This window comes from Dermacentor silvarum, chromosome 3 (genome assembly GCF_013339745.2).
Source record: "Dermacentor silvarum isolate Dsil-2018 chromosome 3, BIME_Dsil_1.4, whole genome shotgun sequence".
NCBI lineage: Eukaryota > Metazoa > Arthropoda > Arachnida > Ixodida > Ixodidae > Dermacentor > Dermacentor silvarum.
Window position 1 is genome coordinate 232541162 of NC_051156.1, and position 22258 is coordinate 232563419.

Genomic DNA, 22258 nt, shown 5'->3' on the forward strand with positions numbered 1-22258 from the left:
TCCACAAGTGTCAGTTCACTTCTTGGAGATGGTGATCGATTTGGGCCGGTCTCGAAAGGTGGTCCATCCGAAAAAAACCCTACATGCGGAGCCTGATGTAGATGTAGATCCTTGGGAAAATTTCTCGTCGGGCTGCGGAATCGTCCTTGAGCGCAGCCGTTTCGAATGGCGTCTTCTTCTTCTTCCCCGTCAGGGAGAGTCTTGGCGGACTTGGGAAGGAAGGATTTCGCCGATTCTGGAACGACACACACGCAGAGACGCGTGAATTGCAACTGAATGTTGAAGAGCTGCTGCGCCACCGCTTTCGTACAATCTGTTGTGCCAATCCCCCAGAGTGGGTATGTGCCACTACCACCAAGGCTCTGTTGTAGCAGAGCCATCTATATTCTATGAGCTGTCTGGTGGCGCCGCCTGTGTCGGGGCAGGGATCGCGACGCGGCAATAAAGACACTTGATGTTGCGACGCTCAAGTGAGTAGACGTGTCTCTCTCTTTCGCACGCGGCGTCCGAGCTTCCTCAACACTCGACACAATCAACTAAACGAATAAGTTTTTGAATATTTCCTTTTATTTTGCTTTTTTTTTCATTTCTTCTTTTCCCATTTTTTGTTCTTTTTAATCGAATATGTAAAACTTTCGAACATTGAGTTTGGCCAATTCTTGGATTGGCCAATCCCCCTGTGTGGGTAGCAGGCATAGTGTGAGGCCATCATCATCAGGGCAAAGGAATACTCCACGACGGTATGACAACGGATCTGTACCTCACTTATTTCCTTCGGCCGAGGACATGTACCGCCAGCGGTTCTACGAGGTATTGGACACAGTAGACTCCTCGCTGGACGACAGGCAGCCATCATAAATGTGGCAGCACATGACACAGATTGAGCAGTTTCTAACTGGGAATGGTGACAGGCTGAGAGCACGTACCTGTTCAAGCTCTACGGGCAAGATCTTGAGCCTGAACGTTCAAAGTAGCATGCTCATATAGATACAGCAAGGAAGCGCAATACACCCTTGAAAACGTTTCAGGATGTTGTAGAGATGCTTTCGGACGTTAACTATGAGCAGCTACGAGATCCGTCGCGTCAAAACGTACCTGCTGTCAACAATTGGACAATCACGGTTAAATCGCATAGCAGTTCTTCATGGGCACAAAGAGCTTGCCCGCAAAATAAATCTCGGTGAGATCGCGGATGAGTTTATTCAGAGATAAACTGTGCGTAGAAATTCATTCTCGATTGTGCGGTAACCTTTGAATAAAAGGACAGTGAACTTCATCACAGTATAATGCGCCAGCTTTATTCAAGCTGTTGGAAAGATTTTAATTGCGCTAGAAACAGGGACGAGGGAGGACGAAAAAGATAACACGTGCCCAGACTCACAACTAACTTTTAATGTGTAAAAGATGACATATATACAGTGAGGATAACAAAACAACATGATCTGATTGGCAAGACATGGTCACATGTACGCTTCAATCACTTCAATCAGTTTTGTTATCCTCACTGTCTATACGTCATCTTTCACATGTCTTTTTCGTCCTCCCTCGGTCCTGTTTCTAGCGCAGTTAAAATCTTTCTAATATGAACTTCAACAAACTAGCCCAACGGGGTCTCTACTGCTTTATTCAAGCTGTCACGGCGTCTGACCTTAATTTAGCCTCTCCATATCTGCATAAAATTTGCATTTTGCCGCTTCGTTATTACAACCTCTGCCCTTTGAGTATTGTTCTTGTCTTTTTGTTTTGTAGAAGGTTTGGTAGTTCGTTTACATTTTTGAAAGGCGAAGAGTTTATGATCTGTCTTCAGATTTTATATTTTTAGCTTATTGTGGAAACGTTCGTACTACCCAATGTTTCTTGGACACTAATTAAGAGATAAAAATCTCTGTTTATTTTTGAATTCTTAGCTTATTGTGGAAATGTTTGTATTGTCCAGTGGTTCTTACAAAGGAAGGGTTTGTAATGAGTTTGTAATATTTGAATTGTTAGCTTCTTGAGGAAATGTTCGTGTTGCGCGCCATGTTTTCTCTCACTTTGACTAAGGGCACTATTAATATCTACCAAAAGTATATGTGTTTTTCAGCTTGTTTTCTCATTTATTTATTGAATATCTCAAGAACCATGCGATAATTCTTTTCAGCATATTAGCTCGACTTTAGAAACAAATAAAACCGATCTTTACATACAGAATGTTCATGTTTATGTTTTACGGAATTTTTAGAAATCGCCTGTGGCAGGTAGCGTAATTCCTATCATTGAGCTGGGTTATTCAATGAGGTGGACATTAGTAGCACGAGAAACTGAAACACATAATAAACTAATGAACAAAAATTCACTAATTAACTTCTTAGTTAATTACTTTACGACACATATTTCAATTTACGAATTGCAGCCGATGAGCTGGTCTATCCACTTGGAATGAATGACACAAGTTTGGAGATATGCGCCATCAAACACGCCGTAAAAATGCACTGTTGTTGCACTAACTTTTTTTTACCAAAAGGCTGTTTTATACATTGAAGCACAAAACTAACTGGAACGCCCATGTATTTCGTCCCACATTTTGGGAAATAATATCTCGAAACTGGTGTCATCCTGGAAATGTCACGTAGCTGGACAGAACCAAGGTAATACTGTCTGCCGTTGCTTGGAGATACTCAGATTATTATTTTTTTGCATTCCGCCTAATTGCATAATTATTTTCATAATTGATTAATCAACTTTTCTAATGCTATAATTGGATGAAAAGTTTGAACGAGAGAATTGTACAGCAACATGGAAAGCTCCCGATACAGTTTTCTGTTGCCCAATACGTGATACATAAAAGTGTTTTCCGAGCGTGAAAGAAACCCGCGAATACACGCCAAATTGCCGCGCGACTGGCCGCTCGAGGCACTTTGCGTGTATTCGTGAGCTTCTTTCACGCTCAGAAAAAGTTCTACGTAGCGCGTATTGAACAATAGAAAGCTGTATCGGGAGTCTTTCATGTTGCTCAACAATTTTCTCATTGACACTTTTAATCTAATTAAAATATTTGAGAAGTTGATTAATTGATTAAGACTACTTATGTAATTAGGCTGAATGTAAAAAAATAATCTGAGTATCTCCAAGGGACGGCAACAACATTACTATGCTTCTGTCCAGCTACGTGACATTTGCATATTTTTAAATCTTTGTGCACCCTGTATAATTAAGACTTAGAGATTGACTCCAACCAAATAAGGAAATTTATTAGCCCGACGTTTCGGAACCAATTCGGCTCCTTCTTCAGGGGGCATTCTTCGGAGGTATTCTTAATCAATTTTCCCAACCAGACAGGTAATTCTGTCGAAATGTTTAGCTTCAACCCTGTATAATACACATCTGTGCAGATGTGTGCCTGATTTTCAAATCTGTTCCATCCTGGCTACTGAATTTTTTTTTTTACAGTGCTTGTGCGGTGTATAATACACGCTTGCATGTTTTTGTTCAACATTTTTCCATTGTGGGAGTGTATGAGAGCGTAAGCTTCTGGAATGTTTATCCCCTATTAAAATTATCGAGCTGCTTCATAAACAATTTTTTTTTTCGTATTGTGCCTTTGCAAAAAATAAAATTAAATGTCTCTGGAATTATTGTGTGGTGGGTGTAAGTGTATGTGTGGACAGGCTGTAGCATGCAATGTCAAACACGCTTACATTGGCATATTTTCATATGCAATTTAAGAAAAAAGAAAGTCACCTCCTTTTTTTTTAGATCTTGCAAGATCCACTCAGTCCTCAATGGACGAAAGCCAAATGAATAATATACACGATCTATGTTAAGTGGAATCGAAATAAAAAAGGCATTTGCTCAGGTTTTCATCCGTAAACTGTATTAGTGATGCTGTAATCCAAGAGATGACGCCTGCCTTCGTCCCGTCTAATAAATTCCCATTTGAAAGAGTTTTTACATAGCTGATGTGCATCCTCATATTAAGTTCTAGCCATGAACAGCCAATTTCCTCTAGTGCGTTGCATATCGCTAGGTTGCGCCGTTTCATTTCTTAATTCATATCGCGACCGCACTGAATTCGCGCAACGATGCTTGAAAGGTTTTCCGAGTGTGAATGGAAGCAGCGATAAGCATACAATACAACATTTTCCGGTGCAGTCACTATTTTCTTCTGATTGAGGGGTAGCACGTGGGCTAACACTTTTTTATTTTTTTGGTGTGTGGATGAACGCCTAGACCAGACGAAACAAATTGTGCGCGCGAGCGTAACTTGAGTGGGCTTTGAGTGCTGCCCGATCGATCCGTGTTCACGTCATTCACGCCCTGCACATGGAACCTTCATGTTAGCGAAGGATTAAGCCTGGTCATGGAGGAAAGAAACAAAACAGGAGAGGCCCTGACGTCACGTTTTTGAAGCCGGAAGTGCAGCCATGTTGGTGTGCCAACTCCCTCTGCGCCTCCAATCAGGGGTTCTGCAGCTCGCCGGAGCAGATGGGCGCGAACTTTCAACTTGCACTGTTACGAGCCGCCAGAAATGTGTGCTGCCGACGCGCATAAAAACAACGCCTACGAACTTCTGTAGCAGTTTTAGTGAAGCAGACGCGCTCCTGTGTTTTTCCGTGGCACGTTGAAGACGACGACGAAGACCCGCGCCGTGATTGTTGAGTGTGTTTGTTGCTGACTGACACTCACACTCACAGACCCAAAACACAACTTTCAAGCTTACACACCACACTCCAAAGTCAGAATTTCTGGCGAACAAAATTTGCTGCGAGAAAGACACCGGCGGAAAAATCTTATCTCACTTTTCAGAGGCCGATAGCAGCAGCGAAAGCTTCAGGAGCGCGGTTGCTATGGCAACGTTGACATTTGGGGTACCCGTCCCAGTGCTCCTTTGCGAAAAACAGCACGTGACTTTCGCCACACTCTCTCCAATACGTCCGTGCTGGCCGGGGCCTCTCCTGGGTTGCCTTCCTCCATGAGCCTGGTATACTTATCCTTTAATCTGAAATAACGAATTTCCTTCGCGCTTTGAGTTTTACTCACTCCACTATGAACGAAAATTTAGCGGAAGTAGAGCAATATAAAGCCGCCGGCGCTGCTAAGCCAACGCCTTCTGGAAGTTTTAGGAGGCGTTGGCTAAGTTGGGACCGCTGACCGCGGCGCCATCTATCGGCTCGCAGCAGAACTACTCAGTGCGCCCGCGCGCTGCCGAACATAATCTGGACGCTTGCGCGTGCGCAGTGTCAACACCTAAATGTTCTTACACCGTGGTCCTGAACCTGGCGCTCTCTCCACATCTCCTTTCTCAATGGCCGGCAGATACAGGGCCTACAGCACCTGAACACCTGGGAGACCCTGAAGCGCTCCGGAGACCCGGTCGTGCAGACCATGGCTACTGACCGGGCTGCCAGCGTCATGGACCGGAGGAACATAAACGCTTGAGTGCAGTGGGGTCGTGCGGGGGCGCGGGAGCCTGCGTGCTCCGTACTGCTGAGTCACTATAAAAACGTTTTTACAAAACTATTTAATCAATGCTGGGGAAAAGGCAAGCTGCCGGCAGCGTGGAAACACGCAAAGATAACCTTCATACCGAAATCAGGGAAGAGTCTGCAAATACAAAATTTAAGACCTATCTCCCTCACGTCATGCCTGGGCAAATTGCTAGAACACGTGATTCTAGATCGCCTGCAAGAACACATGGACAAGCACGAACTCTTCCCCAGCACAATGTTGGGCTTTAGACAACACCTCTCCACACAAGACCTCATGCTCAGACTATCGGAGGAGGTCATCAAGCCTATTCACAGCAAACGAACCAAAGCAATCCTAGATCTGAATTTAACCAAAGCATTCGACAAAGTCAAGAGCTATCACGGAAGCCCTTTCAAATCTAGGAGTAGGCGAGCGAACCCACGTCAAAGCCTTCCTATCCGCTAGGACGGGTCACTCACCCCTTCACACTGGGAAGCAGGGGAACGCCGCAAGGATCTCCTTTTCAATGTCACGCTCATACCCATGGCTCGAAGGAATACCAAACCTATCGCACTCCCTATACGCAGACGACATTACACTCTGGGTAACCAAGGGAAACGACGGAGAGATCGAGCACCTACTGCAAACTGGAGCAGACATAGTCTCAGAACACGCCAGAAAGATAGGATTATCGTGCTCCCCGCAAAAATTGCAACTTCTCGTTATCAGATACAATCCACGAGGCCACACAAAAACCTCAGTCCCGATAGAAATATACGTGGACGACACCCTATTTCCCGAGGTCCAAACGATCCGGATACTAGGTATGCACCTACAAAGCAACGGCAAAAACACAGTGACTATCAACAAACTTACGGCATGCGTGAACCAAACCGACCGTTTGATCCGACGCATCGCCAATAAGCACTTTGGTATGAAGGAAGCGGATCTTAGGCGTCTAATCCAGGCTTTCGTGTACTCCCTCGCATATCTCAGCCTGTATAAAGCGGAGAAGGAAAAGGTAAACTGCCTCATAAGACAAACCTACAAGGCGGCGCTCCACCTGCCGAGATACACATCCACCGAGAGACTCCTGAAAATGGGCATCCACAACACGTTCGACGAACTAGTTGAAGCACACAGAACAGCCCAATACGAAAGATTAACCAAGACACCTGCGGGAAGACACATCCCGTACGAGAGCACTCAAACGAACGTCGAGCACATACCCAGAGACATCTTCAGTCGCCTCAGGATCGAGCCAATCCCAAAGAACATGCACCCGGAGTATCACAGCAAACGGAGACAGGCCCGGGCCAAAGCACTCCAGCAACACTACGCAAACCACGAGGAGGCGGTCTACGTAGACGTAGCCGAACTCGGAGAACGCGACGCTTTCTCGGCAGGGGTGATAGGAAACGACCTCAAACCAATCACCACGCTCACCATTTTCGGAAGGCACGCGGAAGAAGCCGCGATAGCAATAGCTATCACAAATACCGCAGCCAAAATAATTATCTGTGACTCCAAGACGGCAGTGCGTAATTTTGACAAAGGCAGAATCCACGAACCGGCGCTACAAATCCTGAAGAAAACACATTTCATGCCCCGCCAGATCAAAATCATCTGGATCCCTGCGCACTCGTCCCATCCCGGGAACGAAGCGGCTCACAATTTCGCCCGAGGACTCGTCAACCGGGCAGTGAGCCAACCGATCCTGCGAGGAGCAAAAGAGCGCATGATAACCTACCACGAAATTACTCAATACTATAAAAACGAAAGACTCGAATACCCACCCCCTGACAAATCCTTAACCAAAAACCTGCAGGCAACGTGGAGGCAACTCCAAACACACGCCTTCCCCAACCCGTACAAACTATCCATAGTCCAGGGATACACTCCCCCGAATGTACGCTATGCGAGGCCGACAAAGCCGATTTAGCACACATATTGCATGAATGCCCTGAGCTCAAACCTAGAGCCGAATGGCAGCTATCCAACCGAGAACAGTGGGAGGCTGCGGTGACCAGCTCGGAACCTGCGATTCAACTGCAGGCCGTGACCTGGGCTTTAGAAGTCGCCGTAAATCACGGTCTGACGGCCACCTCACGAAGCCTTTAAGACTTCCCACATGTAATCGCATAAACAATATTCTGTTGACGAATTAAAGTTTTTACCACCTACGATGACGGTCCCCCCGTGGGATTGAAAACTCGACGCCTATGAAAACAACCCTTGAGAAGCGGTATACCCTGCATAGCTGTTGTCGAACGGTGCCGCTTCTGAAACGTACGCGGACGCCGCACGTTTCACGCAGCGCCGCTGAGTCTGAGCTTCTCGGCCGTGCCCCGCCGCGAACTGGTTCCCGAGAGGATGTAGCCGTTTTCTTTATCCGTGAGTGTAGGCGCGTAGTATCACAGAGTTATACGCATGGCTGGGGCAGAGAACGAGCATGGCCAGGTTCGCTCATGGTGCGCTACTGATCCTCCCGGCTCGAATGCGATCAGAGGCAGACAATGAACGCTGGTTCTTGAGTGGCCCCATACAATTCGCTGCACGGCAGAGCATTTGAAAGAGCAGACTGAAATGGCGCATTCACGCGCGCCCCTCAAGCCTCTTTTCTGCCGGCTTGTATACGTAGCCGTGGCTCATCATTTCCTCCCTGCCTCGAAATGCCGCAGTATACACTCGTCCCCCGACTTCCATCATCTGCGTTTTCTATATGGAATAGTCCCTCAAGACAATTTAAGGTTTCCTTTACAAGATTACCATGCCACTGTGGTATAAACTTTTTTCGTGCACCGCCCTGATCGGGATTTGTCTCCTCTATGTTATCTTGGCAATGTCCCTGATTATATTCAAGCATTTTCTTTTTCTGTGCGGTTGCCGATATTTAAGAAAGCTTTTACAAATTTCATTACGCTAAGCTATCACTAACTTCGTCAGCTATTCTATCCCTTCGCCGAGATTCAGCCACAGGGATGCTTTTCGGTTGCTTTCTCGCAATTTACAATTTTATTAGCGACAAAAAAAAATCTGCCTGCTTTTCGGCCAGTCCCCCATAGTGGGTATGAGCCATTGTTTAGAAACAAGAAAAAGCACAGACCAGTCACCCATCTTGCTTTTGGTTCTCAGGAAGGTACATTAACTGCATCGTTATGCGTTCTGCAGACCACGACGCGTAGTCGCCGGAAGGCTGCGCTTCTATAAATAGAACCTTAGAATTATATCGTTTTTCTTGTTTTGTTTCGCGCGCTCGTTAACAGGTCACAGCATGTGCACCAAGCCCAGCTGCACGACGGAGAGCCTTATTGTCCTCGCTGCATTTTACGTGGTAAGCCATACGAGTTGCTCGCCCGAGTGCTGTACCGATCGAAAAGACGTGCAGCTTTAACGACGACACCAGGAATGCATCGCTGGAAAACCAACAGACGGGCAGGATAGAAAGAACCGACAGATGGCGTGGAGGACGCGTTCGTTGAGCTCGAGTTAAGCATTCAAGTAAGAAATACTTCACAGCTGCGTTCTTTTACCGTCGAACATTCAGCAAGCAGAACCAATTCCTGTCTTCCACATGTATGTTCATAAGACTTCTTGTATTGATTCTGAACGTGCACCAAGTTTTTCATGGTCTGAATTGGAAGGTGCATTGCTCTCGGTTACAACGCGCACCCCCATTTTCATGCTTCAAGAATGCAATACCATTGATTGATCTCACCAGATTTTCATGGTAAAAGAGAGAAATGGCATTTTGTTTTTACTTGGAAAAGGGAATTTTATTGCATCGGACAGGCACGTATTCAAGAGGACGTCCGGCCTCTTGGCAATTTGCGTAAGCAAAACAAGAATACGAGTGTAGCAGTGATGCATTTATTTCTGTCCTGGAAGAGACACGTAGCGGCTTGCGTGCGAATAAACTAATTTCCCCGACACGTTGTCATAGGCAGGCGACTGAAGAACATTATATCGCTAAAGTATTCGCTCCTATCGGGCAACAGTCTTTTCCCCTCGATACAAGCCGGGAAATTCTGTTTTGTATCTACGCAAGGCGACCGAGTTGAACTGCCACGGGTGCACGGTCGGCACACAGAAATATCGGGACAATTATTCTCCTAGTTCCATAGAGGAGCACTACAGGCGTACATTTACTATATCGACGATCAGACCACCAGGAACCGAACAACAATATACAGGGTGTCCCAACTATCGCGTACCAAGGTTTAAAAATATGATAATGCCACGTATCTGGACCGAACCAAGGTAATGTTGTTTGCCGTCTCTTGGATATATTCAGATTACTTTTTTTGCATTCGGCCTAATCGCATAATCAGACTCAATCAATTAATCAACTTCTCAAATATTATAATTAAATGAAAAGCTTTAATGAGAAAATTGTAGAGCAACATGAAAACCTCCTGATACAGCTTTCTGTTGCTCAATACGCGCTACATAAAACGTGCTACATAAAAGAGTTATTCCGAGCGTGAAAGAAGCCCGCGAATACAGGCAAAGTGGCTCGAGCGGCCAGTCGCGCGGCAATTTTGTGTGTAAAAAAGCGACTGCCACTTTTTTAAGTGCATGAAATGCAACCGGTCGTACGAACGAAGCGGAGTCCGGCGTTCGGAAAGACGTGTTTTGTATGTCTGAACGACCGCCAGTAGTCGAGGAACGGACGACCAGCACTGAGGCCCGGAAGACAATCCCGTTTATTCTTGTGAAACGCGCTTTTTGTGCATTTCCTGACCAATCACATTGGCGCAAGCGTGAACACAAGGGAAGCACTGCAGACATATGGAGGCGCCAATAATTTCGCGGCATATTGCAAGAGTGGGCAGCCGAAGTGGCCAACGTGCAGGACACCTTCGACATCCTTGATGTATAAACTTGCCGTGCGAGAAACTCCACGGAGTGGATCGTAAACGCTAAAGCGGCCGACCTTGAAAGTGGGCACAGGCTCCCAAGCAAACTGGCTGCCTTACTTGATCTATCGGAAGTGCAAGGGGATGCAAAGTTGGAATCTCCATTCTGCGGCCATACAGCGCTGACGCCATCAAACACTTTATTGTTGCGACGTTACCAGTGATCATAAAATATCAGTATGGGAGTTTCGACTTCTTCATAGTCAATAAAGGCAAGCAGGCAATACTATGTGCAAGTGAGGCGTTCAGTCTGGTCGCGAAGTCAGTGGATGCAGTCAACGCTAGCACTACCGAAGATGGGATTGGATAACATTATTCTAAGGTCTCGATAACGGGCTGCGTCGGTGAAGACTGCCTCATTGTCGTTGGAGTAACTTTTGTGCATGTGTTGTGCCCTGGCTTTACGTCTCCCCGTGTGGTGCATGTTGCGAGGCAATGGGGGCACGTATAGTTAGTTGCTCGCGCATGGTTCTTGGCATTTCCACTTTGATGCCGTGCTGCGTGTGGTATGTGATGCCGAGCTTTTCGAGCACGTGCCTGCCCAGGCGGGATAGGCGCTCGAGTTGGGACACTTGTTGCGCCTCCACGAGTTCCTCGAGCGTGTTGTGCAAGCCTAGTTCTAGCAGCTTGGTGGTGCTCACTCCGGGCGCAAGTCCCAACGCACATTTGTACGCCTTGCGTATGAGGGCGTTGAGCTTGTTTCTTTCCACAACCGTCCAGTTGTGAAACGCTCCCGTGTACGTTATTTGAGAAATAACGAAGGCTTGTATAAGCCGTATGACGTTGCCTTCGCGCATGCCCGCGTGTTTGTTGGTGATGCGTCGGATGAGCTGCATCGTGCTTATGGCCTTTGCCGTTATCTTGCGAAGTGCTTCGCCATTGCCGCCCTTGTGTTCAATCATCATTCATAACTCTGAAAAACATGTCTTTTTCGGTCTCGGGCCGGGTTCGGGCCGGGCTCGGGCCTAAGGTAAAGGGGTGGCGGGCCGGGCCGGGCGGGTAACGTAGATTATTTCCGGGCCCGAGCCGGGCCCGGGCTGGAAAACTCGGCCCGTGTAGTGCTCTAGTCTGCACTAGTTTGCGTAGCATCGATGGAGAAACATTACGATCAAATCTTTTACACGATTAAGTTGCAGGGACCGAAGAGTAATAATAAACAGACATATATAGTAGCAGTAACTATAGACTGTCAATATATAACAATATAACAAATATATATTGATTATAACAGTAAATATAGACATAATAGTAAATAGACAATTATTTTTCCCATACAAGGTTCACAAAGATATTTGTGTGCTTTAAACATGATTTTGAAGCATTTCACGTCATTTAAAAATTAAACATACCGGGGTACAATTTTCTGGAGGAAGAATATGAGCGTTTGAGTTAAGGTCATGGAAAAGCCTCATAACAAAACTACACAGTCTAGTTATGAAGCCAAATTGGCTAATGGATCCTCCACTGCAGTTAGCAGAAATCGCATACAACCTGCAACCTATTTAACTTTTTTTTTTCATTTCAGGCATGCAACACTGGCAGCATCATTATGGGATACGGCAGCATGACCAGCTATGCCGCTACTCTGGATCACACTGGTAACAACTGACTCACATGAGCGATTGTACATTGACTGATATTCAACATAACTCCATTTCAGAGCGCCCTGCCGTGCATGCAAAGTACGGACTGGTGGTTTTCAATCGACTCACAAACATCGTTTTCTGTCTTTTCTGGCTTCTCTGTCTGAGCATCGTAAGTTGTAAAACAGCGAGATCAACTTGACAAATTCTGGAGCTTTCTGTTATTTAAAGAGGCTCTCTGCCGTTTTTCAAGGACGTCCTATTTTGTAGCATAATAGAAAGCCTACCATTCGAACTATACAGACGTGCAGTGATTTCTCTGAAAAGCAAGTAGAAGATTTTAAAGGGCCCCTAAACCACCCAGAGGTCGAAATTTAGTTGTGGTGTTGCAGTTGTGCACGAGTCTACAACGAACACGTAGCCGCGAGAATTTTTCGAAATGGTGCCGTAAAGTGGAGTTACGCGCGTTTGATGATCGAAAAACGGACCTCGCTCGTTTCGCTCTTTCCTTCGCTACTCTCCTCGTCGGCTGGTCTCTCCGCCTCGCCGAGTGCTTCTCCAAATGTCACGTGACACACGTCATCGCCAACGCACTTCCCAAAACACTGCCTTCCGGTTAAGGCACGTCCACGCTAGCGGCAAATATACCGACGGCGAATCGGCCTCCCCTGCCCTAGATGTCTGCCACTCGAGAGGTGTCCAAAGTAGACGTTAGTTCGGCTGGCGCACCGCCCGCTCAACGGGCCAATCGACTACTGCCGCCTCCGCCACCGGCGACGAAAACATCGGCTGCAGCTTCTGTACCAAGCAAAATAATGTTCCCTAGATAAAGCGATGCGTAAATAGTACACTTTATGAAGAACGATATCCACTGTCAAACGTTAAACATTAACGAGAGCTCCATACTTGTCCAGCTCAGCTGCCGTGCACGGCTACCGACGGGAGACGACCGGCTCGGCTGTGCTCGCACACAGCCGACGGCGCCGATAATATAAGCGTGTTTTCTTCTTCGTGTACAATTATAGCGAAGAGCGATAACAACGGTAAGAAAATATTGCGACTTGTGAGCGTCGGTAATTCATTCCGAAGCGCCGTCCGTTTTAGCTTTGAAGTGAGCCGGAAAAGGCCTAGCGACGATATCGGCACCGTCGAGCGATCGGCGGCGGTGAGGCTACCGCACAAAAGGGTCCCGGTCTCATCCTCTCTACGGCAAGAAAATCTCGCCGTTCGAGAGGAAAACCGTCGTCGAACGCCGGCCCGCGAATGGCAAACGGCATGCGGCGAGTTACCGTGCCGGTAACGAGGACTCAGCGCTTCTCGGTTACCCGCTGTTGCTGCAGTGCCGGCCCGTGTACATGCGAAGCGTGCCGCTATAGACCCTGTGTTGCGCGCTCGTCTAGAAAGGCCAACACTGTCGCACTCTGTTCGCGCAGCTAATCAGACCGCTAAGCACGACTGTGTTGGAACGCGAATGATTCGGCACTTGCGTTGCGGGCTGTAATTACCGATTCGCAAGGGCGCACAAGCGACCAACACGACAAGGAAGAGCAGGGAGCGCGCGTACCTGCTAGCAGACAAACCGGAAGTCGTAATAGGTTCTTGTTCGACCAATGCGCATCGTCCCCGACGCTGACATCACCAGATTCACCCTGCTGACCATGGAGGTAAAAAAGTTGTCGCAGTTTCACCTGAAAGGTGAAGCATCAATTGCGATAGCAAATTTGTAGAGAGCTATACGGAGTAATGATATTAGCTTTATCAGCTGTATAAACTTGGACATGCAGCAGCACCGGCAACGCGCAGAACTGTTGTCGACGCCGTCGGCGTTTTGCCCGCGTTCGCTCAAAATGCGTGCGGCGTTGGTGACTGTTGCCGGAGCCTCTGATATAAATAGGCACTTGGTGCCGCAGCTAAACGTCGCCTCCCTTCCCTCCCCCTTCCTTCCCTCCCCCACGGCCTCTCGCGCATCGGAAGAAGGCGCGTTTGCTCCACATATATGGTGATTGTAAAGGAGGAAAGAGACGCTTACTTCTGCAGCCCTTAAGCAAGCACGGCGCGGAACGCGCGTTTGTTCTCCGCCGTGCGTTCACTCCCCGTGAAAGAGCGCGTCCCTCGTGCCCTTTCACTCGCACATACAGCGTTCGGCGGCGAGCCGTGCTCCCTCAAGGGCTGCAGAAGATAGCGCCAACCTTTCCCTTTCCCTCAAGAACCACTTATCATCGGCGCGCGGTCACGATTTCATCTCCATTGACGTCATACGGAACCTCACGGCGACGGCGACGGCGACGCCGACGGCAGAAATCTGCTTTTGAGTGTCCATATAATTGCTATCGCAATAAAAAGGGCGAAGCAATGAATGCGATAGCAACACAGCAATGTCATACGAAGTAAGGTGAGCGGCTTTGGTAGCAATATGAAGTGTAGTAAACAGGAGCTGATTAAGTAAGCAGGTGTGCTGCGGCGTAAGTAGACCAACATGAAGAGAGACTCGATGACCACGAGAAGGCGCGTGTGAAACGGTGGTGTTGATGAGAAGCGCTTCCCGTGGGCAGCGCGTGCGAAGGGACACACCTGTAGCGCTGCACTGCCGATCCGGGCAGCATTACATGTGTAGCGTGCGTTGGAAAATGTGGCCCGACTATTACTAACTGAATGAACAAACATAGTGTGAGCGCGCATAAACAAACATGAATAGATCACACTGAATGACTGCAGACAACGACTGTGAAAACGCTGGCATCAAGCGCATACGCCGCAGCAACGGACGAAGGTACGTGCGGTCTATCGCTTCAACGGAAACGGAGCGGCGAATGCACGGCGCATAAAGGTCAGAGCCATGTGGAGATAAGCGACGGTGCGAGCGAGCGACGAGCGCGGTTGTTGGCAGAGTAGAAGTGCCCCCCCTCCCCCCCCCCCCGCTCCCTCCGGCGCTGGCTTCCCGCTCCCTTGTCTGCGCGTGGGAGATTGAGTGCGTTCGCTCTCCGTGATAGCGCGCGTCCCCGCACGCTTCCGCTCGGGCATACGGCGCGCGGCGAAGATTTTATCTATAGGGAACCTCACGGCGACGGCGACGCCGACGGCAGAAATCCGGTTGAAGTGTCCATATAATTGATATCGCAATAAAAATACTAGGAGGGAGCGTCACGTGATTTCGCTAGCCTCGGCACATGGCTAGCAGCAGGGCTTCCTCCATGCTGCTGACATCGTGACGACTGGGGATACCGGTAAAGCCAGGAGAGGAGGACGGCATTGTTCTCTCTCTCTCTCTCTTTTTTTCTTTTTTTTTTTGGCGCGTCCGCGGTGCTTAGCGCTGCAGCGTTTGGCATCGTTGATCGCGACGGCATTCTGAACTCGATGCGTGTGTTAACTTATCTGAGGTGGTTTAGGGGCCCTTTAAATGGAATATTGCGATCTACGTAGTCTCTTATAACTGTGTACAGACGCCGACAACATTGATTACTGAACGCAAGGGCAATCTCGGTGGCCATGCATGAATGCAACACTCCGAGTTTTGCAAGCGCTGGCAGGTTTTGCCCCAGCCGTTCGGAGAGAGCGCACTGGTGGGCTCCTTCTCCGCACCGCGGCGCTCGCACCCGAGAGCTTGTAGGGAGCCTACGTGGAACACTGGAACGCATTGCATCTAGGCTCCCTAAGGACTTGCGGTTGTTTGCTTCAAGTCAGGTGTGCAATCAGGACTCGATGGAAACCAAAGGTCAGTGGAACGCCTCGCATTGGGCGCTCACGAGAAGACTACAAGTGAAGCTGTGCAGGGTGGTATGGGCTGGACAAGTTTTCAAGTGAGGGAAGCTTAGAGTAAAATTGATTATGAACAACGACTGAGGAATATAGAAGAAAGTTAATGGGCTAGGAGAGGCGTTCAGATATTCGTACAGGAAAAACATTGACTCACAGTGGAGGAAAATAACTAGGAAGCTTACCAGCAAGTACGCGACCGGTATAGTAAGTAACATGGCAACAAAGGCTGTCAAGCGCAAAGTCAGAGAGGCTGAGACAATTTCATGGGTGGTGGCAATGGAAAATAACCATTCTGTAAGTAACTACTTAAGAGGAAACGACGAAATCAGGATAGAAACAGTTTACGATAACTCAATAGGAAGCTCTTTACTTTTCAAAGTGAGATCAGGATCCCTTAGAACGCGCACTTATAAAGCGACGTACAATAAAGAAGAAGAAGAAGAAGAAGAAGAAGCATGTGCTTGCTGCGGTAAAGCTAGGGAAAGGATGGAGCATGTTCTACAAATTAGAATATGAAGATATCTGCAAAGCGGTTGATTTAGGCACCTCTGGCCTCCTTGAAGCCCTTGGGTTCAGCGAGAACAGGGGGAAAGTAAACATGTCCGCAATAGAGATTAGTAAGAGGCGATTGGAGGTTTCGTGGCAGAAAAGTAGGGAGGCCACAAAGAATGGAGGCATACAAAAGCAGAGTTCGAAATAGGGGTTCAGAAACTTTGGTAATGAGAATTCTTCGTGTTTTGTTGCGTTAGCATTTATATGAACATTGCAAGCCGATTTCTGCCGTCTCCGTGAGGTTCCGCATATAGTGTTCAAGGGCGATAAAATCGTCGACGCGCGCCGTATGCTGTATGTGAGTGAAATCGCGTGAGGGGCGCGCGCTTTTACGAGAGCTAATTCACGGCGGAAAGCAAACGCTACGCCTTCCGTCACGCGAAAGGCCGTGGGGGGATGGGATGAAGCGAGGGAGGGGGTGACGTTGTGCTGCGGCACCAACTGTATATCTTGCGACCGGGCGCAAGGGGAACCGGTGACTCAATCTCGCACGCGAAAGGAGGAAAGCGGGAAGGCAGCGCGGGAGGGAGGGGGTGCGGCTTCTACTCGGCCAGCAACTGCGAACTTGTACTTTGCGCGGCTGCGGAGGTCGCGCGCACCGTATCTTGAAAGTGATCTGCACACGGCTCCGACCTTTGCATGCGCTGTGCTTTCGCCGCTCAGTTTCTTTTGAATTAATATACCGCAAGAACCTTCGCTCACTGCCGTAGCCGCGCTTGCTCACGCCAGCGTTTTGACAGCGGTTGTCTGCGCTCATCGAGTGTGATCTATTCGTGTTTACTTGTGCGCGCTAACATCATGCTTGTTAATTCAATTAGTAAGCGAATGTGTCCAAGTTTATGCAGCCGATAAAACTACTATCCTTACTCCGTATAGCTCTCTCCTAATTCACTATCGCAATTGATGCTTCGCCTTTCGGGCGAAACTGCGTCTTTTTTGATGACAGGTAGGACATTAGGACACGAGCTTGGTGGCGCAACCCACCACCCCGTTCCAAAAGGGACGCTCCTAGCATGCATCCATTCATCCATCCATCCATTTTCATGCGTCGAGGAGGCTGTCGCACACTCCGGTAATGTTGCTGCGGTTTTGATAAGGCAAGAAAATCTCTGGATTTCGCACTGTTATATGATGGCTCAAGGTGTACGAGGGGCAAAGCACGTATTGGCGGCTATTGATTCTCAAATGCGTTAATTTTTGTGCACAAAATACTCCCACTACCTTCACGTAGGTGTGCAGAAGTGTTATATCTATGAAAGAGTTCGTCATGAGACGGGTAGAAACCATGAACCACCACCAACCAGTCCCTTTCATCGACCTTTTGAACTGCGTATCTAGTGCTGGCTTTGTTAGCCAACGAACAAACCTCACTTGCAAGAATAAGTGTGCCATTTCAAAGGCAAATATTCAAGGTGATGTGTCACTGAAAGCGCAAACACACAATGAATGTTTCTGCTAAGGCGCAGCAAGGGTTTTATTGCGGAGTAAAGAATATCCGTGTGTTCTGCTGTGTGCGTGCCATTGCCAGCTGTGTGCCACATGCTGGATGGAAAGAGAAATTGTGCGCGAAGTGATCAATTACGCAATTATTTACTCGTTTATTAGCACATTATAGTTGCCGCCCAAGCAGGCATTATCATAATTACAACCAGTGTGATTGAAATGTTAATTGCACCAACTACAAAAATCCGCGTATATCGCATCCGCGCATCTCATCCCCGCGTCTGTTTACGGCATGCTTATTTTATTTATTTTAAGAAAATATTTTTTTATTTATGAATACCTTACAGGCCTTCAAGAAGGCATTGGATAAGGGAAAAAATGAGGTTACATCATCGTAAAACAAGCGTTATGCAACAAGGAAAAACAGCATCAACGTAACAAAGGCTCTATTCGCACAACGTAATAGCGTGCAAGATCAGTGTAGTAAGCTCAACTACAATTGAAATGAAAACTAAAACAGGAAAAAGTACGCACGCTACGATACTAGTAAATATTTCACGAAGATGATCGTACTACAGAAAAGGCGTACAACGTGACAATTCCCGTATCAATTGCTGCATCACAGTAATTCAAAGTGCAAGAAAAGAAAGAAAGAAACAAAGTTAGACAAGGTGTGGAGTCTTAGGGTCTCACAGGAGACCGACCACCGCGGATTCGAGCATAGCGAGCCACAGGGCCGCGTCAGCCGTCGCCTCCAGCACTGCTACGCGTGAGCTCAGGCTGCAAGGAGCTACCGAGCGACGCACGGAAGTACACAGTCCTGTGTTAGTGGAAACTGTTTATTGAATCCGGCGGCACCAGCACTGCACAAACACCCGGGCGGCGGGGAACCAAAGGGGCCCCGCACTAAGCGCTAAAATAGACACAGGCGCCTATAGCACGTCGCTGCGAGAGCACAGGCTGGGACACGCCGCTAGGAAAACGTCCCGGCGGCTATGCTACTTGCTCTGGCGATAACCATTGGTCCAACTCGCGAGAACTCGGGCAATCTCATTCGGCTTGTGCCTTCGGCAAGTGCGGCTCGGCGTGGTACGACCTAGCACGAGGACTGCGCACCGCTCTTCGGCTTAGCGTCGGGAAAGGATCAGCGCAAAGTGCGCGCTCCCCACGGGCAAAGTCACCGTGCGCGAGCTCAAGTCCTAGTCACAAAGGTGTCGGCGGATGAGTGGAAAGCATGTACGCACCCTGCGCTGGTCTCGGAGGTACGCACCCTGCACCCTGCGCTGGTCTCGCACGCACCCTGCGCTGGTCTCGCAACCGAACGCGGCCGCGCAGTGATGTCAGCGCCCCGCCCCCACCGCAAACCACTGCGAGCGGAGCGCCACCACTGAAACCGGTTGGGAGCGGGCGGGGATAGGCGGGGTACAGTGTACTAGTAGGCAGGGGACGTCGAACAGGTGCAGCCCGTGCAATGGCGCCGGCGCATTCCTCAATCCCCACAAAGGCAATAACAATTAAACTCTACCATCTACGATAAGCTACAAGTTCGGAGACAGTGAATGGTGTGTGAACCCACACCACGATTCATTTAGAGAAATATATTGCTCATAAGCACTACAAACTCAATAAGACTAAAGAAAAATAAAGGGGAAAGAAAGGCACTAGAGAACTGGATGACTGAAACGTCAAAATGTTCAAGGCAGAGCTGAAACAAACGGCAGATCCCATGCCCTGTGTTGCGAAAGCCGAAGGTCCGAGCGGCCACTGAAGGTTCCATGTATGGTGCCGTGCCAGGTGCCGAGAGGAGGAGATATCCAGGGAGATTAGAAAACTGTTTTATATACACTGTACATGGTATTTTACAAGAAGGGCTCCATGATATTGGAGCCGTCTACGTGCTAACATCTTTGCATGAAGTAGCATTTACATCTCCGAGCGTCCTACATGGTCGAGCGTTCTCTACATGGTCAAGCGTCTCTACATGGTCAAGCCTCTCTACATGGTCAAGCCTCTCTACATAGTCAAGCGTCTCTACATGGTCAAGCCTCTCCACATGGTCAAGCCTCTCTACATGGTCAAGCGTCCCCCACAACACTCAAGTCCCCCTGTTTTATCCCTTTCGTTTCCCTCTTTCACTCGACGAGGGAATACACTTTAGTTCTTTTAGCCAGTGACAGTCTTCGATCAGGTGGCCATATCCCGCACGTGATGTGTCGTCGTTTCCCGCCGGGCTCCGCCTCCAATCTTGCTAGGTCGCCCCCGAACACAGGCAGCGGTTGACACCTTGGAAACCGAACGTTGATGTCGTTCCCCCGGGATTGCCAGACACTGGCCCCTTTCAAGATTCGCCTCTCCATAGCGGTCAGTTCGCGGAACCAGGGAGGGCGGTGGCTATCTCGAAAGGGCGCCAGGTTGGCACGTCGCAGTCGGCGCCGGGCCTCGTCGTGGTTTGGGCGGCGCTGGTAATTCACGGAACCGCACCAAAGGGGCGACGCTGCCGTTTAGCGACGCATGAGGTAGCCTGGAGACCAACTGCTAATCCCTCAGTCCAAGGTGACAACTCTCGGCCGCGAGAAAGGGGCGCCAGGTTGGCGCGTCTGAGTCGGCGCCGGCCTCCTTTGTCCCGAAGGACCGCCAGACATAACACCTGTGGGAATCGATGTTATGCGAAGCAGTGTGCGGGGAGCCTGCCAAGGTAATGAAACGACCATAAGAGCACCGAGGTGTAGGTGGCTGTTTCATGACCTGTATGACACGCATGTCATGTCATGACCTATCATTTATGTCCAAATCCATTTCGGTAGTTTTTGAGCGTTCATCTTTTTTTCACTGATCGAGTCATTGTCATTTTTGCTGAGTCATGCTTATGACTATGACTTCTACCACCATCCTTTAGTGTTTCCTTCACCTATTACCCAAGTCAGAACCCATTTCAATGGTTTCTGAGTGTTAATCTTTTTTCGCTGAGTCATTGACATTTTTGCTGAGTCATGCTCATGACTATGACTTCTACCACCATCCTTTAGTGTTTCCTTCACTTAGTACCCACGTCAGAACCCATTTCAATGTTTTCTGAGTGTTAATCTTTTTTCGCTGATCGAGTCATTGTCATTTTTGCTGAGTCATGCTTATGACTATGACTTCTACCACCATCCTTTAGTGTTTCCTTCACTTAGTACCCACGTCAGAACCATTTGAGCGGTTTTTGCGTGTTATTCCTTTATCGCTGGGTCATTGTCATTTTAGGCGGCTGTTTTATCACCTACATGACACGCATGTCATGACATTCATGCCGTGACCTATCATTTATGTTAGTCATATACTGTTGTCATAGTATGCCAATTTTGGTAAATACAAAGTTAACGATACGACCATGAGAGCACCAAGACGTAGGCGGCTAGATAGATAGATAGATAGATAGATAGATAGATAGATAGATAGATAGATAGATAGATAGATAGATAGATAGATAGATAGATAGATAGATAGATAGATAGATAGATAGATAGATAGATAGATAGATAGATAGATAGATAGATAGATAGATAGATACTATCAAAGTGGCAAATGTTCGCAAAGAAATGCTTCGCATTTAATATGCCGCGGAGCGCGTCTCCGCCCCAATCCAGTTTGCTCGCAGCGCAATCGCAGAATTTTTTTCCACACGCAGGCGCTAGCCGCGCGTCGCGTTTTTCGCTCACGAAAAACGCGCCATGCGGTTCCAGCTGCATGGACGACAGCCTCGATCGCAACGCCCCGCATGGCTCACGACCGAAACCTAGGTTACGGGCTTACATCTCCGCTCGCACACACGTCACTTCACCCCAAGTTAGATAACGCGAGGTATCGAAGCGCAATAAACTGTTTTTATCACAAAATAAGCAACCAGGGGCACTATAACGTAAAATGATTCCAAACTGTTTTGATTCCAATTTCTGCAATCAGCCTCCACGATTGGTCAAAACATTTTCGGGCCAGTCCCTACTTCCCCTGTCTGTAACGCGACGTCACGAAAACCGCGATAGCTCCCCGTCTGATTTAATGTGTACACGCTGATTATGCATGATTAAACTGCACAAAAGAAAAATAATCATTCCTGATTCGACGCCTTTTCACTATTAGCCCTTTGCTATTGGTCCAATGTTTTCTGGCTACGCCCACTTCGCCTGTCTGTCACGCGACCTCACAAAACCGCGAAAACTCATCACGTCAAAGTGACGTGTACGCGAAAAAAAAAATGCATTAATATGCCGAACAAAACTGAAACGTTTTCTGAATAGCCACATACTGCCCCGTTCCGAGAGGAATAGAAGATGGCTGCCCGCCGATCGCTCATGCCCTCGCTACTGGCACCTGCCGGTGAGCATGTATTTATTTGCGCATGATAAACCTTTTGCGCGGCAGTAAAACGTTATCGAGCCCTTTCGGCATGCATACGACATCGCTCTGCCAACTCTTCCTTGCTGAGGATCCGTTTTAGCGGCATTCTTATCCTTCCGTTGCACGCCTCCGCGATTTTCGACCAGCCACCGCAAGCTAAGTAAGGCGAAGCGGACC

The 22258-nt window shown here is 48.2% G+C and overlaps 1 protein-coding gene across 1 annotated transcript in view; it reads left to right on the plus strand.

The window, feature by feature from the left end:
• The first annotated feature begins 8994 nt into the window (after positions 1–8994).
• Positions 8995–22258, plus strand: part of LOC119445261 (uncharacterized) — an 83405-nt gene continuing 70141 nt past the window's right edge. Inside the window, exons 1-3 of the mRNA XM_049664970.1 lie at positions 8995–9024; positions 11893–11965; positions 12028–12122. Coding sequence (XP_049520927.1) covers positions 11917–11965; positions 12028–12122 — 144 coding nt within the window. The 5' untranslated portion in view covers positions 8995–9024; positions 11893–11916. The remainder of the gene's footprint in view (positions 9025–11892; positions 11966–12027; positions 12123–22258) is intronic.